General features: G+C 35.6%; 1 protein-coding gene across 1 annotated transcript in view; it reads left to right on the top strand.

Moving 5' to 3' along the window:
- TDRD3 (tudor domain containing 3) overlaps positions 1 to 17,530 on the top strand; it is a 215,916-nt gene that overhangs the window by 160,609 nt on the left and 37,777 nt on the right. The window contains exon 12 of the mRNA XM_055541922.1: positions 8,660 to 8,785. Coding sequence (XP_055397897.1) covers positions 8,660 to 8,785 — 126 coding nt within the window. The remainder of the gene's footprint in view (positions 1 to 8,659; positions 8,786 to 17,530) is intronic.

Below are 17,530 nucleotides of genomic sequence, written 5' to 3'. Positions count from 1 at the left end.
CCATCCAGCCATCTCTTCCTCTGATGCCCTCTTCTCTTTCTGCCCTCAATCTTTCCCAGCATCAAGGACTGTTCCAGTGACACAGCTGGAGATATTAGCAAGGTAATAAAAACCAGAGGTAGTCGTACTAGGAAAACTATTGTGAAGGACCTAGGTGAATGTGAAGATCAAGTAAAAAATATATTTTAAACAAATATTTTATGTATAGAGTAGTTTCAATTGAGATGGCTGTGCCCGTGTGTGTGACTGGAAGGAATAGTGGAGAAAATGTTACCTGGAGATTTCAAGGAATGAAATTTAGGCTAGGAGGTGTGGTAGGATGTTTTAAGAGATGCTATAGGGCTTGGATCAGGAAACAGGCCCCATTGTGTTCAATGAATGATGAGGAATAAACAGGGTGTTCAGTTCAAAACAGTTCAGTCGCTCAGTCGTGTCCGACTCTTTTCAACCCCATGAATCACAGCATGCAAGTCCTCCCTGTCCATCACCAGCTCCTGGAGTTCACTCAAACTCATGTCCATTGAGTCGGTGATGCCATCCAGCCATCTCATCCTCTGTCGTCCCCTTCTCCTCATGCCCACAGTACCTCCGAGCATCAAGGTCTTTTCCAGTGAGTCAGCTCTTCGCATGAGGTGGCCAAAGTATTGGACTTTCAGCTTCAGCATCAGTCCTTCAAATGAACACCCAGGACTGATCTCCTTTAGGATGGACTGGTTGGATCTCCTTGCAGTCCAAGGGACTCTCAAGAGTCTTCTCCAACACCACAGTTCAAAAGCATCAATTCTTCAGCGCTCAGCTTTCTTCACAGTCCAACTCTCACATCCATACGTGACGACTGGAAAAACCATAGCCTTGACTAGACGGACCTTTGTTAGCAAAGTAATATCTCTACTTTTCAATATACTATCTAGGTTGGTCATAACTTTCCTTCCAAGGAGTAAGCGTCTTTTAATTTCATGGCTGCAATCACCATCTGCAGTGATTTTGGAGCCCCCCAAAATAAATTCTGACACTGTTTCCACTGTTTCCCTATCTATTTCCCATGAAGTGATGGAACCAGATGCCATGATGTTAGTTTTCTGAGTGTTAAGCTTTAAGCCAACTTTTTCACTCTCCTCTCTCACTTTCATCAAGAGGCTTTTTAGTTCCTCTTCACTTTCTGCCATAAGGGTGGTGTCATCTGCATATCTGAGGTTATTGATATTTCTCCCAGCAATCTTGATTTCAGCTTGTGCTTCTTCCAGCCCAGCATTTCTCATGATGTACTCTGCATAGAAGTTAAATAAGCAGGGTGACAATATACAGCCTTGACGTACTCCTATTCCTGTTTGGAACCAGTCTGTTTGTCCATGTCTAGTTCTAACTGTTGCTTCATGACCTGCATAGAGGTTTCTCAAGAGGCAGGTCAGGTGGTCTGGTATTCCCATCTCTTTCAGAATTTTCCACAGTTTATTGTGGTCCACACAGTCAAAGGCTCTGGCATAGTCAGTAAAGCAGAAATTGATGTTTTTCTGGAACTCTCTTGCTTTTTCTATGATCTAGCAGATGTTGGCAATTTGATCTCTGGTTCCTCTGCCTTTTCTAAAACCTGCTTGAACATCTGCAAGTTCACGATTCACATAGTGCTGAAGCCTGGCTTGGAGAATTTTGCTCATTACTTTACTAGCATGTGAGATGAGTGCAATTGTGCGGTAGTTTGAGCATTCTTTGGCATTGCCTTTCTTTGGGAATGGAATGAAAACTGACCTTTTCCAGTCCTGTGGCCGCTGCTGAGTTTTCCAAATTTGCTGGCATATTGAGTGCAGCACTTTCACAGCATCATCTTTCAGGATTTGAAATAGCTCAGCTGGAATTCCATCACCTCCACTAGCTTTGTTCATAGTGATGCTTTATAAGGCCCACTTGACTTCACATTCCAGGATGTCTGGCTCTAAGTGAGTGATTACACCATTGTGATTATCTTGGTCATGAAGCTCTTTTTTGTACAGTTTTTCTGTGTATTCTTGCCACCTCTTCTTAATATCTTCTGCTTCTGTTAGGTCCATACCATTTCTGTCCTTTATCAAGCCCATCGTTGCATGAAATGTTCCCTTGGTATCTCTAATTTTCTTGAAGAGATCTCTAGTCTTTCCCATTCTATTGTTTTCCTCTATTTCTTTGCACTGATCACTGGGGAAGGCTTTCTTATCTCTTTTTGCTATTCTTTGGAACTCTGCATTCAGATGCTTATATCTTTCCTTTTCTCCTTTGCTTTTCACTTCTCTTCTTTCACAGCTATTTGTAAGGCCTCCTCAGACAGCCAGTTTGCTTTTTTGCATTTCTTTTCCATGGGGCTGATCTTAATCCCTGTCTCCTGTACAGTGTCACAAACCTCAGTCCATAGTTCATTAGGCACTCTGTCTATCAGATCTAGTCCCTTAAATCTATTTCTCACTTCCACTGTATAATCATAAGGGATTTGATTTAGGTCATACCTGAATGGTCTAGTGGTTTTCCCCACTTTCTTCAATTTAAGTCTGAATTTGGCAGTAAGGAGTTCATGATCTGGGCCATAGTCAGCTCCCGGTCTTGTTTTTGCTGACTGTATAGAGCTTCTCCATCTTTGGCTGCAAAGAGTATAATCAATCTGATTTCGGTGTTGACCATCTGGTGATGTCAATGTGTAGAGTCTTCTTTTGTGTTGTTGGAAGAGAGTGTTTGTTATGACCAGTGCGTTCTCTTGGCACAACTCTATTAACCTTTGCCCTGCTTCATTCTGTATGCCATGGCCAGATTTGCCTGTTACTCCAGGTGTTTCTTGACTTCCTACTTTTGCATTCCAGTCCCCTGTAATGAAAAGGACATCTTTTTTGGGTGTTAGTTCTAAAAGGTCTTGTAGGTCTTCATAGAACCGTTCAACTTCAGCTTCTTCAGCATTGCTGGTTGGGACATAGGCTTGGATTACTGTGATATTGAATGGTTTGCCTTGGAAATGAACAGGGTGTTAGGTGTTAGCTAATGATAGCAGCAAGAAGGGGTCCAGGTACAACTAGATGGCATAGTCTTTTAGGGTTTTTGTGTGAATGTGGTTAGTAGCAGCTTCTCTGCTGTCAAGTTTTTATTCAAGGCTGAAAGGAGAGGAAGAGACTGCACTAACCGTGTCTTTTCTTTTTTTCAAGAAAAGTAAAAGCCTTTCCAGAAATAACCACAAATAATCTCATTGGTTGGAACTGTTTTACATGGCTACTCCTTGGCTCTTATGGAGACTTGGAAAGCAAGTGCAGGTGTTCATCACTATCTAGACTCTTACTCTTGCAGCTGAGACCACTCAGTTTCCAAAACACAGGAACTGTTTGATTTGGCTAGTGCGGGGATTACTTATGCTTCGCCATTTCTCCATTAAGGTAGAGCCAAGAAGTAGTTGGAAATTAGAGTTGGTTTTTAGAGCTAACATTGTCTACCTTGGAGGGTTCACTTCTGTAGGGGACTTCCCTGATAGCTCAGTTGGTAAAGAATCCGCCTGCGATGCAGGAGACCCCAGTTGGATTCCTGGGTCAGGAAGATGTGCTGCAGAAGGGATAGGCTACCTACTCCAGTATTCTTGGGCTTCCCTTGTGGCTCAACTGGTAAAGAATCCGCCTGCAATTCAGGAAACTTGGGTTCGACCCTGGGTTGGGAAGTTCCCCTGGAGAAGGGAAATGTTACCCACTCCAGTATTCTGGCCTACAGAATTCCACGGACTACATGTATATGTATAGTCCATGAGGTCACAGAGTCGGACACGACTGAGCAACTTTGACTTTGTCTTTGTCTTTTTGTCACTTCTGTAAGATGCTTCTGTGAACAGTAAAGATGAAGGTGGCAGAATTTTTTTTTTTTTCTCATTGAACAATGTGGAGTTGGTGACCCTGACAAACAGAGGAAGTAAGTGAATAATTTGAGTTCAAGTCCAATAATGTTTGAAAGGCTTGGTAAGAAGACTCAGGCTTTCCACTGAAATCCTGTAAGGATCGTGTCCTAGTACTAAATGCAAAATACAAGCAAGCCAGTAGAAAGCCTAAAATCATTCCTGCACATGATCAAGGGTATCTACTTGTACTCTGTCTGCCAGCTTCCTAAAATATAATCCTCCTTGAGGGAAAAGTAATATTTTTTAGAACCTCTTCATGATATTTCACCTATTGATACAATGTCTGGCATCCTAAAAAAAAATTATGAGGCATATTAAAAATATAGAGAGAATATGAATGACCAGAAACAAAGTAACAGAGAATAATGACAGTCCTAAGATATTTAAACGTGGACAAGTTCTTTAACAAATATTGAGTATTCAACAAACCATACTTGAGTAGCTGCTAAGTGTTAGGTGCTTGGGATACATCAGATAGTTTTGCCTGTGCTGTAAACCAAGTGTCTTCAAATACCTGATCAGATTGTTATTAAAGCTTTACTTTCAACTGTAATTTTCTCAGAAAATCAATAATACTAAATTCATATATTGTCTCTACTGAATATACTCAAAATAATATCATATAGCATCTGAAAGGTGGTACCTAATATTTCCCAAAATATTTTGAGCTTTTAGAGGATTGTTGGAATAATTGAATGATCTCCTAAGGGTTCTACTTTGATTTTACATGGATGTTTTTCAGTTTAGAGTGAAGGATTGTAGGCTCTGTATAGATACACCATTAAGCAAATAAGATAAATAATACTTTATGAAAGAGATGGCATTAGTTATCTTATAAAACCACCTAATTTAAGTGACAACTTTTCAGTGTCTTGTCAAGAACAGGCAACTTTCCAATTTTCTAGCCAGAGACTAGGGTAAAGGCTTAAGAAAAGCATTATCTATAACTGTCATTAAGAAACCATAATTTTAATTGCATTATAAATGATGTTTTGGAAGCAATCAGTTAGTATCATTTAAAACATTCCTCATGATAATCTTGCCTTCTTTCAAGCTTTACTATCATAGAAAGACTGAGCATTTGGAACAATCCTCCTTCTCCCTGTACATCTGCCATGACTAGTTCAGCTCTTTCAGCTCTATCAACTGGGATAGACCTTTAAAATAGTCTCCTTGCCTTAAGTCTTATTCCTCTTAAAATTGTCACTGGAAATGCCGTTACTGTGATCTTGTCATTCTTCCTAGTTAAAATATTTCACTTGTAGTCTAGCATGCCTATAGAGCCTCTATCCGCTGACCCTTACTATCTTGTCCTATTGGCCAACCCTTCTTATGTCATGCCATAATTAATTTAAAACTATTTGTTGTATCCTATACTCAGACGGTAAAGTGTCTGCCTACAGTGCTGGAGACCCAGCTTCGATCCCCAGGTCGGGAAGATCCCCTGGAGAAGGAAATGGCAACCCACTCCAGTATTCATGCTTGGAAAATCCCATGGACTGAGGAGCCTGGTGGACTACAGTGCATGGGGTTGGAAAGAGTTGGATACCACTGCGTGACTTCACTTCATACTCTTCTTCATGTTTTGTTTCTGTAAATTTTACTGGAACACCTTTCTCAGTTCTTAGCTTGGCTAAATACTCTTCATTCTTGAAGATTATACCCATTGTCATTTGCCCCAGGAAGCTTTTCCTGCACTCCTAGCCATATCAAGTGCCATATCACTACACCTTTACTTTCCATGTTATGTAGAAGTCATTTTTTACACAGGTTATCTTTAGTAAGTTCCTAAAAGGATGTCAAGTTGTTTTCCTAGGTTATATATTATGATTGTTTGTCATTGTTGAACCTAACAACTGGCATAATTGTCTAAAAAGCTTACAGTTGAAATATGCGAGAAATACAGCAATTTACAGAATATGGAGGTATAAGGCTAAGAAACAGAGGAGGAAAGGAGAGATGTGGATATATAACTAGATCTCTAAGATAAAGAAAAATTTTGGCGTGGTTTCTCTAATCTTCTTGCATCCAGATCTGGAAAAGAAATACCATGGATTAACTTAGTAACTTTTATAATATGGCATATACTAGTTAGTTGGGCTTCCCAGATGGTGCTAGTGGTAAAGAACCTGCCTGCCAATGCAAGAAGCATAAAGGATGCAGGTTAGATCCCTGGGTCAGGAAGATCCCCTGGAGGAGGGTATGGCAATCCACTCCATTATTCTTGCCTGGAGAATCCCATGAACAGAGGAGTGTGGTAGGCTGCAGTCCATAGGGTCACAAAGAGTCGGACACAACTGAGGCAACTTGGCAAGCACACACGCACACTAGTAAAAGCAGATTCTTTCCTGGTACACTCACAGTAACTGCTAATTTAGAAGGTTATCAAGAATAAGAATTTTTGTTGCCTTATAGCATTTTTTGATTCCAGTGAACCCATGAAGCTTATTGAACTCAGGCTTGGCTGCTTGCTGCTTGAAAGCCAATTTTTGAGAACCAAGTATTGGGTAAAAGGGAAGATGGCTTTGTTGAGGAAACTGGTGCTGTTCTGGGAAGAAGATGGACTCACGGCCCAAAAACTAACTCCCCTAACCAGCTCCCTTTTGCTGATCAGGGGCAAGAGCTTTTAAAGGAGATATTTAGGGAGATACAGGTGGATGGAAGGGTTGGTGGAAGGGGGGCTTCATGCAGAACAGCTCCAAAAATCATCTTGAAATTGGTCATGTAGTGGTCTGATCAGCAGCATATAGTTGTTTTAAGTACAAGTATTATTTGGATTTCCTTGAGGCCAGTTCTTGAAGTTGTGTAAGATGGAAGAGCTTATGTTATAACTACAGTCTGGTCATCATGTGGTTAACTTCTTCTGTCTAGTGGGGGTTTGGTATCTGCAAAACAGTCAAAGGATTTGACTGAGAATATGTATCTGTAGCTCTTGAGGAGAAACTGAAGGTCCTTAACTTTGCTTAATGGCTAAATTATTATTTTGTCTTGCTTGACCGTTTTTGTTTCCACGTTTTTTCACTTCTCTGATTACATTTATTCCTTGGTTAAGCTTTTCTGTAGACAAGCAGCAGATGGAGGACCTGGGGGAGAAGGAGCGTCTGTCCTGGAAGGTCTCGTGGGATCCTGTTACACTGATTCACTGTCAGAGTAGACTGTTAGAAGAGCGTCCAACTCCCTTGTTTGAAGAAAACTTTTCCTTGAGAGTAAATAAGAATTTTAAGAGTTTTTTGTTGCTATTTCATGTTCATTAAGCAACATTCAGACCTATAATTTGAGTCCTAAATGGGTTGACCTATAGTGAAGGGAGAAGGCAAAGGCACCCCACTCTGGTACTCTTGCCTGGAAAATCCCATGGATGAAGGAGCCTGGTAGGCTTCAGTCCATGGGGTCGCTAAGAGTCAAGACACGACTGAGCGACTTCACTTTCACTTTTCACTTTCATGCATTGGAGAAGGAAATGGCAACCCACTCCAGTGTTCTTGCCTGGAGAATCCCAGGGACGGGGGAGCCTTGTGGGCTGCCGTCTATGGGGTCACACAGAGTTGGACACAACTGAAGTGACTTAGCATAGTGAAGGGAATACTCCAATCAGTTGATCTACTCCAAGTTGCCTTAACAGATAAATTAAAAATTGAAGTTGTTATGTGAATTCAGTTCCTGGTGATTTTGTGCATTGGTTCCCAGAGCCAAGTAATACTGGATAAACTGAAGAAATAAACGGGTTTGGCTTACAGTGTCTTAAATCCTATAAATCCTGGATATAAGTGGTGTGCTTACTTCTTGCCTGGGAACTCTGCTTCACCACAGCTGCCTGTATGACTATAGCAATGACATTGAGCCTTTGAGGATTTTTTTTGTCATATATTTCTGTTTTTTAAATAAATTACTTCATACTTATCTACTCTAATTAGTACATAAGAACTGTTTTACTAATGTCAAAGGGCTTGAGTGGCTAACAAGGAGACATTGAAGAATACTAGTTCTTTTTGCACCCATTAGCATGTGAATATTCTCTACTCATCCTCTTAGTTCTGAAATCTTACTACTGCTCAGTGTATGTCAGAACTCACACGCATAAGAGAATCTCTCTTTTTCTTAGCCAATTTATGATTATCCAAAAGTAAATTTTGGACTCTGTGGGAGAAGGTGAGGGTGGGATGATTTGAGAGAATGACATTGAAGCATGTGTATTACCATATGTAAAATAGATGACTGGTCCAAGTTTGATGCATGAAGCAGGCCTCAAAGCCAGTGCTCTGGGACAACTTAAGGGATGGGGTGGGGAGGAAAGTGGGAGGAGGGGTTCAGATGGGGAGACACATGTGCCCCTGTGGCTGATTCATGTTGATTATGGCAAAAACGATAACAATATTGTAATGTAATTATCCTCCAATTAAAATAAATTAAAAATGCATTATTTTAAAAATTATTTTTTAAATATTATATATTTCAAGGTTGCTAAGAGAATTTATATCTTAGCTAAGAGATTTATATCTTTAAAGTTTTCATCCTAATGAAGAAATATAACCGTGTGTGGTGATGGACACTAGACTTATTGTGGTGGTCATTTCACAATATATACATATATCAGATTATTATGTTTTCCACTTAAAACTAATACAATGATATCGCAATAAAATTGATTTAAAAATGAGCTTTCAAAAAATACTAACATTGTAACATTTTGAGTATTTATATTTCCATCATGCATCACCTTATCTAAACAATGTTGATCATCCCATTTTAAACTCCTTTTTGTCTCCTCAGTTTTACCGAGCAGAAGTTGAAGCTCTTCATTCTTCAGGTATGACAGCAGTTGTTAAATTCATTGATTATGGAAACTATGAAGAGGTGCTACTAAGCAACATCAGGCCCATTCAGTCAGAGGCATGGGTATGTGATCCGAATTATGTACAAAGACATAAGCTGTTTTGAAGGAAATACATAGCTCTGAAAGATTAGTCATAGTAATACTAAATTTTCCAGTGGAAAAATGTTTTGTTTAAAACTGGCTACTCCTAAAGTAAGGTTTTAATTAATAATTACCTTAAAACAGTAAGAATGAGTGCATTGCAATTGCTTCTCTTATATAATGCTTTGTTATATTATGTTTGGCAATAAGTGCCCTTATTTATGTTTGCCAAAAATGTGTATGTGTTTTTATGAGTCTTTATGCATATTTTATTCTTTCCCAGTTAGTTACTATTTAAATTTGACCAAATTATGTCCAGCAATTGTCAAATTTAAATCTCTTTTGGATACATGTATAATCTTTATTATTTTAGTTAAACGTAAAATTAAGAAAAACACTTTAAATTATATATGAATTCATCTGCATTTACTACACATATATAGGTACATGTGCAGATTAAATTTAAATATCTTTGTTGAATAATATTTAATTTTGTTGCCAAATGTTATGTCAAAACTGACAGTTTTGTTGATATAATTTAGACAGTATTGACCTCCTGGAGTCCATTGTATACAAGATTTATGTAACTTTATTATATAGAGTCTCAACTACATTTAGGCAAAAACAAGAAGACAAAGCATATTAGAATTTGTTTTATAGAGTTTTTTTTTTTTACAAATTTCTTTCTCTAATTTGTGGGTTCAGTTCAGTTCAGTCACTCAGTCATGTCCAACTCTTTGAGACCCCATGAATCGCAGCACACTAGGCCTCCCTGTCCGTCACCAACTCCCAGAGTTCACTCAAACTCATATACATTGAGTTGGTGATGCCATCCAGCCATCTCATCCTCTGTCGTCCCCTTCTCCTGCCCCCAATCCCTCCCAGCATGAGAGTCTAAATTTTCCACTGAGTCAACTCTTCGCATGAGGTGGCCAAAATATTGGAGTTTCAGCTTCAGCATTAGTCCTTCCAAAGAACTCCCAGGGCTGATCTCCTTTAGAATGGACTGGTTGGATCTCCTTGCAGTCCAAGGGATTCTCAAGAGTCTTCTCCAACACCACAGTTCAAAAGCATCAATTCTTCGGTGCTCAGCTTTCTTCACAGTCCAATTCTCACATCCATACACGACCACTGGAAAAACCATAGCCTTGACTAGATGGAACTTTGTTGGCAAAGTAATGTCTCTGCTTTTTAATATGCTATCTAGGTTGGTCATAACTTTCCTACCAAGGAGTAAGCATCTTTTAATTTCATGGCTGCAGTCACCATCTGCAGTGATTTTGGAGCCCCAAAAAATAAAGTCTGACACTGTTTCCACTGTTTCCCCATCTATTTCTCCATCTAATTCCCATGAAGTGATGGGACCAGATGCCATGATCTTAGTTTTCTGAATGTTGAGCTTTAAGCCAACTTTTTCACTCTCCTCTTTCACTTTCATCAAGAGGCTTTTTAGTTCCTCATCACTTTCTGCCATAAGGGTGGTGTCATCTGCATATCTGAGGTTATTGATATTTCTACTTATTACTAGAAACCTGATTTGTTGCTGTTTCCCTATAATATAAAGATATACTAGAAAATTATATCATTTAGACTGTAGCCTTCATCATTGAAGCATATTTGTTTTCTTATGAACTTCTTTTGATTTAGTTTTGATCCTTCTAGATTTTCCTGTCATGACCTCAGGGTCATTGCCCACTTCACCCCCCTAAAAAAGAAGATAAATAAAGCTACAACAAAAATCTAGTAGCAGTAATCATATTGGGCCCATGGATATTTTTTCTTGACCTTTTTATTCTAAAAAATTGATCATTTTCCAGGTAGCTTATTGTTTCATATTTTACAATATAACATTCATATCTTATACTGTATAATTAAGTAAGGGATCCTTTCTCTCACTCTCATTCTCTAAAGTTTAGTTGCTTTTTCCCTAAAAGACTGAAATACCATTAATGTCTAATTTATATCTTTTCTTGGAGAAACTTGTTATAACTATATCTTTTGCCCTTTTGATTCCCACATTATGGCTATTTTTATTCTCTTTTTTTAAAGTCAGTGCTCACATCTTAATGCAATTCTAATGGTAAAAGTATTTATTGAGTCTGTATTTCTAGAAGGTTTGCCCAGCTTTGTTATTCATCATGTTATTCCCATGTTAGCCACTACAGAGTCAAAAGTTTTATATTTAGTTTTTTTTAGGAGATTTAATAAGAGATTAATTTTATTCTTTTCTCCCTAAAAAAATTTTAAGTTTCCTTACTTTGTTTCCTCTCTACTTCCTTTTTCTGTTCCGGAGTAGACATAGCTGTTGAGCACCTTTCTTATTCCTCATTGTAGCTCTTCTACTCAGAGGTGTTTGGTGCCAAGTGATCTTTTTCTTTCTAAGTCAGTGACATTTCCTTTTTCCCCTTTAATAGTCCTCATTGCTTTATTGATTTTAGGCCATTGTAAACTTGGCTGAACAATAAATGTATCACATGTGATAGCCCATGTAGTGATTCTGAATCACAGCAGTATTTCATGTTCTCCATACCTCATCTAGGCTTTACTGTCCTATTTTTTTTTAACCTATTTACTTTTTCTGCAGTTAACTTAATCTTTCATGCTGTGCTAAGTCACTTCAGTCATGTCGAAGTCTTTGCAACCCCATGGACTAATAGCCCGCCAGGCTCCTCTGTCCATGGAATTCTCCAGGCAAGAATACTGGAGTGAGTTGGCATGCCCTCCTCCAGGGGTTCTTCCCAATAAGATCCATGAAATATTTTGCAGGAAGAGGCAGGATAGTATTATTAAAATATTTTGGCAATTCTGGTATTTCTTTTTTCCTAATTACAAATAATCAAGTGATTTGTTGATGTTTTATGCTTTTGCATAAATTAATATAACAAATATTTTTGGATCATGAACAGTATTATTGAGAATAAGATTATCCTTTCTTCCTCTTCTATGTGAATAATTGACTTAGTTGTAGATGCAGCTCCTTTTTGAATAGAAACCACACCTTAACATATTTTCAGTCATCTCCATTAAAAAAAAAAACAGTATGTGTCCATATACATAAAAAGCCTCTGAAGAAAAACAGTCAGTGTGACTGTCAGTACATTTAACACAGAGTTAGTGTATCGATGTGTTATCCTCTGAGAGGACTAATATTGGGGTCTGTGAGCACTTTTCTTTTTGTAACTTTGGAATTATAACAAGTTCTAAGTTAATCAAAGTAAAACGTTCACTATACCAATAAGAAGGTAACTAATTGATGTCATTCTAGAAACATTAAGGGGCTACAAAGGTAAGGTGAGGCTGATAGAAGCCTTAGCAGAGTTATTTACTCACGCTGTGGATTGTGTAGTTTTTAATTTTTTTAACTCTTGCGCTACATATGTACATTACTGTTTTTAATTGTGAAGTGATTTCTTATGTTTTAAGGTTTATGTTTGTTATTGCCGTAAGATTTTGGAAAATCTCTTGTCTTCCTAAATATAGCAATGAGCATTCATTGAGATTTTTTTAATAGTTTGCAGGAAAAATAATACAACCACAAAGCCTGCATATACGCCAAAAATCTTTATAGAAATCAGTTGTCTGTATTGTCTTAAAGGTATAAGGATGAATTATTAAATAAAAACATGAAATATTAAGAGACTCAGTGACTAAGTTAATAGTCTCTTATGTGGAAAATTAAGACAAAAATCAAATTAATAGTTTAAGTGTTAATTTTTTTCTTCATGAAGTTTAAGAGCTATTTGCCTTAAATCTGTATGTAGACAAATTTCTAGTTTCCCCGTCTATTTGTATATTTTCAGAGCATACACAGTGATGATGTATTAGGTGATAAAAGTATACATTCTGATTATGATTAAATACTTTATTTCCTCCAAACTGATCTACTGAACTTTTTGTTCTGACATCCTTGATTTTTTTCTTCTAGCTCAATTAAACTATCAACATAATGTGAGATTCACAGCTCATTCTTAACTGGATAAATCCTATAATTTTTAATTTAATGTTCTTTGTATGGTGCAGGATTTTCCTTATTTTACCAAAGTAAATGAATCATTATGCAATCTCATATTATTTGTAAAACTGTATAGGGAGAAAACCATAATGCTGTTTTATTTTCTTGATCACTGTATGCGAAACATTAGGGGCAAAGGAAACTTATTTATGTTTCATGCAGCCATTTCCAAATTTACTCCTTTTAACTCTAAAACTAATATCAGGAAAACAGTAAAAAGATGCCTTAGGCAACTTGGAATTACTCTTTAAAATACCCTGGTGCTGCTGCTCAGACAAATCTTTTGTGTTTTTGGAGTGTTGTTCTGAGTTACTTATCTAAATATGGAAAGATAGTAGTGTCAAGTCCTGATTTTCCCAGAATATTTATGACTTGTATGCCACTGAGACTTTTATATCCTAAGAAATATTTTAGAACATGCTGATTTCTAAACTTTTTGAAGTTTCATAGTGTTTTACTATGAGGAAATGATCTTTGTTCAGCTGTTCTTCCAACTAGAAAATTTATTGTATAGATTAGTTTTATTCAATAAATACTTACTGCATATCTGTTTAGGTGCTAGGTATTGTTCTGGGTGAGGGGTATATGTTAGTACTCAGAACACACAGAAGTCCTGTGTACTACACAAATTTAGTGAAAGTTATATTTCCAATTGTGTGAAATAAACTTAAATATCTTGTGGGAGTCTTCATTTAGCTCTTGAAGCTTTAAAAGAAGATATAAGTGGGAAAAATCTTGTTTATTGATGTTTTAATTTTAATAATGTGTAAGGTCTATATTTTATTTCTCCTTATTTGAAGATAAATTATGGAATTAGAAAGTGTGATTTAATGAATTTTATGTATTTAAAATTTCTTATTGATTTTATCCATTTAAAAAGTAAATTTCCTTTTAGGTAGGTTTGTATTTCTTTTTAAAATAATTATATATATTTTTAAATTTTAGCATACTTTACAAAAAGAACTATTAATCTCAACTTTTACTTTTGAAGTAACTTTGTGCAAAGTTTATATTATAATGTCACCCTGGGAAGCAAATTTGAAAATTACCTTTCCAAATTCAAATAATGTTCATAAAAAGCCATCAAGTATTCTACCACTAATAGAAATATTAAAGAGAAACATATAACCCCCCCATCCCTAACCTATTTAATGAGGAAGGAGATAGAGAATTGTGATATGCAAATTAATGAATTAAAAATGAATCTTAAATGTATTATAACAAGGTCATGTTAGAAATTTTAAAGATACAGGGATAAAGTTAGGCTATATCTTGTGTGTATTTGATATCAAAAGATCATAATAAATATTAAAAAGGGGATAATTGTTATAGAAACCATTAACTTCAAAGAGAAATTAGAATTATGTAACAGTGAGATTCTGACAGTTAGTATCCAGTAAAAAATACAGGCACATATTTCATCATAGTCCAGAAGGTTTTTCATTTCTGCTAATAAATTCTTAAATAAATTAATGGGTATAATTTACCATACTTAAATTTCTGCATAATTTGAGTAAAGTCAGTGAAATACTGTAATACATTCTCTTCACTATACATATTTTTGGGATACTTCCCTTTCAAAAATTTCCATGTAAGCAATGCTCTTTCTCCTTTGCAATATAAACACAGAGTATATTTAAAAAAAAAAAAAAAAAAGTTTAGCTGTCTTAGCTGCTTTTAAGAACATTATCACCTATAATTTTCAGATTATAGGTGATAGAACTTGGGCGTTTCCATGCAATGTCTTTTAGCTCACTTTTAATAAAATTTGGTTGTATTAGATATGCTTTATTTATTTCTTAATCTGCCATTCAGCTTTTCACAGTTCCCACAGGAGATTGTGGATCATACAAAAGGACTTAAAAGCTTCTGCATAGAGGGAGAGATGATTCATTCATAAATGCATGCCATATACATTGATATGTCAATATATACATTGATATTATCATATACATGATATATCAACTTAGATATAGATTGATGTCTATGTCCTGAATCCCAAATTCAGTTTGTGAATTTAAGATTATTATGAAACGTAAGAGATTATTATGAATATCTTCAGAATCTAGTTTTGACTGGGCTACATTATTGAAGAGATACTTTATTTCACCACTTTAATTACTGCTCAGAAAATAGTATGCTATTTGAAGAACAAGTACTAAAGTACCACTGGAATTTTGCTATCTGATAATTTAATTTAATATAATCTATTCAAAAGATTAAAGATGCTATATAAAAGCATCTTTAAAAAGTTTCTAGGTAATCTGAGTTTTCCTTTATTAAGCAATGAAAGTACATCATGTAATTATTTCATGTTCCTTTTTACTGAAGGTAAAAATAACAAAGTAAAATAACATGGTAGGGGGTTGTCTAAGATGTGCTTTTTTGTTTCTAACCTTAATTATAATCCATAAAACACTTTAAACCTTATATTATTTAAATATTAAGAATCAAGTTAGCATAATTGAAAAATCTACAGCAATTTTTTGTATACATGAATAGTACCAGAAGATACGTTAATCTTTTATCTTCTAAGTCTCCCCTTTATTAATAGCAACTTAAAGTATGGAAGTATGGCACTGGTCAATGGAGAAGTAAATTTAAGATGCTTTAGATTTATGCTGAATTGTAATTTTGATTTTTCTTCAAAGTAATCTTAAGGAGGCATCATGGAAGTGATCTACAGCCTAAGGGGGCTAGGATTGTCAGATGACTTATCTTTTCCTTTGACGTTTTTGATTCGGTTGGCCCAAGATTTGTTCTCTTTCAAGCGTAAATGTTAATTGTTTCATTTACTTTATTTATCAGGACTTTTAAAACTGTAATTTCAAACTACACTCAATTTTACCATTCCTTAACGTATATATGCAGATTTACTAATACACTGATAATAAAATAGTAAAATAAATGAATTTGAGGAATATTTTTGTTTTGTTTTATTTCTTATTCCCAAACATGTTATTTTTATGCTGGGTATGTGCCTTGACTTGGCACTAATGTCAGTATATTTTAAAGATTTTTATAATTCTGAAGAGGCATTGTTATTGAATTAAAAAAAAACAAAAACTGCACACAGTTCTGTTTTTGATTCTTCCATCTGTACCTAAAAGGCACAAAAATATGTTGCTCATTGCAATACAGAATTTATTCCCTTTCAAATGGAGCTCCTGCAGTGTATCTTTTCAGTTCTAAAATCAATGATCCTTGATTGGTGATGGGCTAAAAGGGGGCTTAGGATACATGTTTGATTGCACACCATAATGAGTCGTCAGTTGTCCATTTTCTTTTTTTAACCTTACATAGTTATTTGTGTTCTCTTATACTCTTGCTTTTTTTCACTTCATTTATTAGTTATCTCTATGTGTTTTCATTCTATTTCTTAAAACATCATTGTATTTTTTACTTTGTTTTTTAAACTTTATTTTCTTTTTACCTTTAATGGGTGGTATCTCTTGATGTAGTTGGTCACCCTTCCTACTGATCCTAATTTCCTGAACTTTACTGGACCTATAATATTTATTCTAGAATCATGTGCAGTAGGCTTCACTATCTCACTTCTAGGAAAGGAGTGGAGTTGATCTGCCATGTGAGAAGCTCTCTGTTATAGCTTCCAGTTCCGTTAAATTTGGAAACTACTGGCAAGAGTTTTATATGTTGGCTTGAAATAACTCCCTTAGTAGTGGCCTATCATTGGCTAAGAGCCCCATTCAGAAGGGACAGGAAGTACTGCAATAGTGAGAATTTGCCTTAAAAAAAATGTAGTTTGTAAGGACTAAACATAATGATAATGTTCTAGTTGAGCAGCTCAGATCATCATAAGGATTAAAAAGTTATTGTATTTTTGTACATACATCTTCATGCGTAGTCCATCTAGCTCAGGGTTAGTTCTGCTTCCTAGTTAAATAAATTTGGAAAATGCTCGGTCAAAAAATTAAGTACATTTTAAATTACAGAATGTCTTTGAGCCAGTAGCAGGTTAATATGTATTTTAAATTTCCAAGAGAGAGACATATGTAGGGTCTGTTGATTTACAAACTTATTTGGTCATGGAGCCCTCCTCTTTTTTTCCTATATAAAATCTGTTATATAAAGTCTACAAGACGTACTTTGAAAAACATCCTAGCTCTTCTTTCTAGTTTTCAGATTTTCTATATAAAATAGATTGAAGACTTATCTTAAGAAACATTGTTTTGGATTTTCCAGACTTCTTAATAACATAATAGTATATGTTTATATTACAGATAGAATAAAAGGCAATTTCTCTTTAACCTTACTATGAATAGAGAACAAAATATATCTCTGAAATTTTATGTCCCTTCTAAGCACATATGCTTTTAGTAGTAGTGTTTTATTACATAATGATAAAACTGAGATCCTTTTTTTTTTACATGTCATTATACACAAGTCACTGGTCTTTTAATTTTATTTTAGCTTAATTCTAATTCTAGAAACTTTCATGTGCTAAGTTAAAGACTTTCTAAAGTTATCATTTATGAAGACTCACATTGTAGCTTTTATAATATTGCTGGGTTTTCTTTTTCTATAATTTTTGCCTAATAACCCGCATGATATTTGTATGTCCCAGCGGTAAGGCATTTTCATCATTTGTTTGTTTGTTATTCTCCAATAAGCTAAAGCAAAATCTGAAATCCCTGTTTTTGTTAAGCTGACAATTGGCTACTGAATCAAAAGAAAGTATCAAAGTGAGTTAATT

This window comes from Bubalus kerabau, chromosome 12 (assembly GCF_029407905.1).
Source record: "Bubalus kerabau isolate K-KA32 ecotype Philippines breed swamp buffalo chromosome 12, PCC_UOA_SB_1v2, whole genome shotgun sequence".
NCBI classification, from domain to species: domain Eukaryota; kingdom Metazoa; phylum Chordata; class Mammalia; order Artiodactyla; family Bovidae; genus Bubalus; species Bubalus kerabau.
Note: the sequence above shows the minus strand (reverse complement) of the source record. Positions and strands in the feature narration are given on the sequence as shown.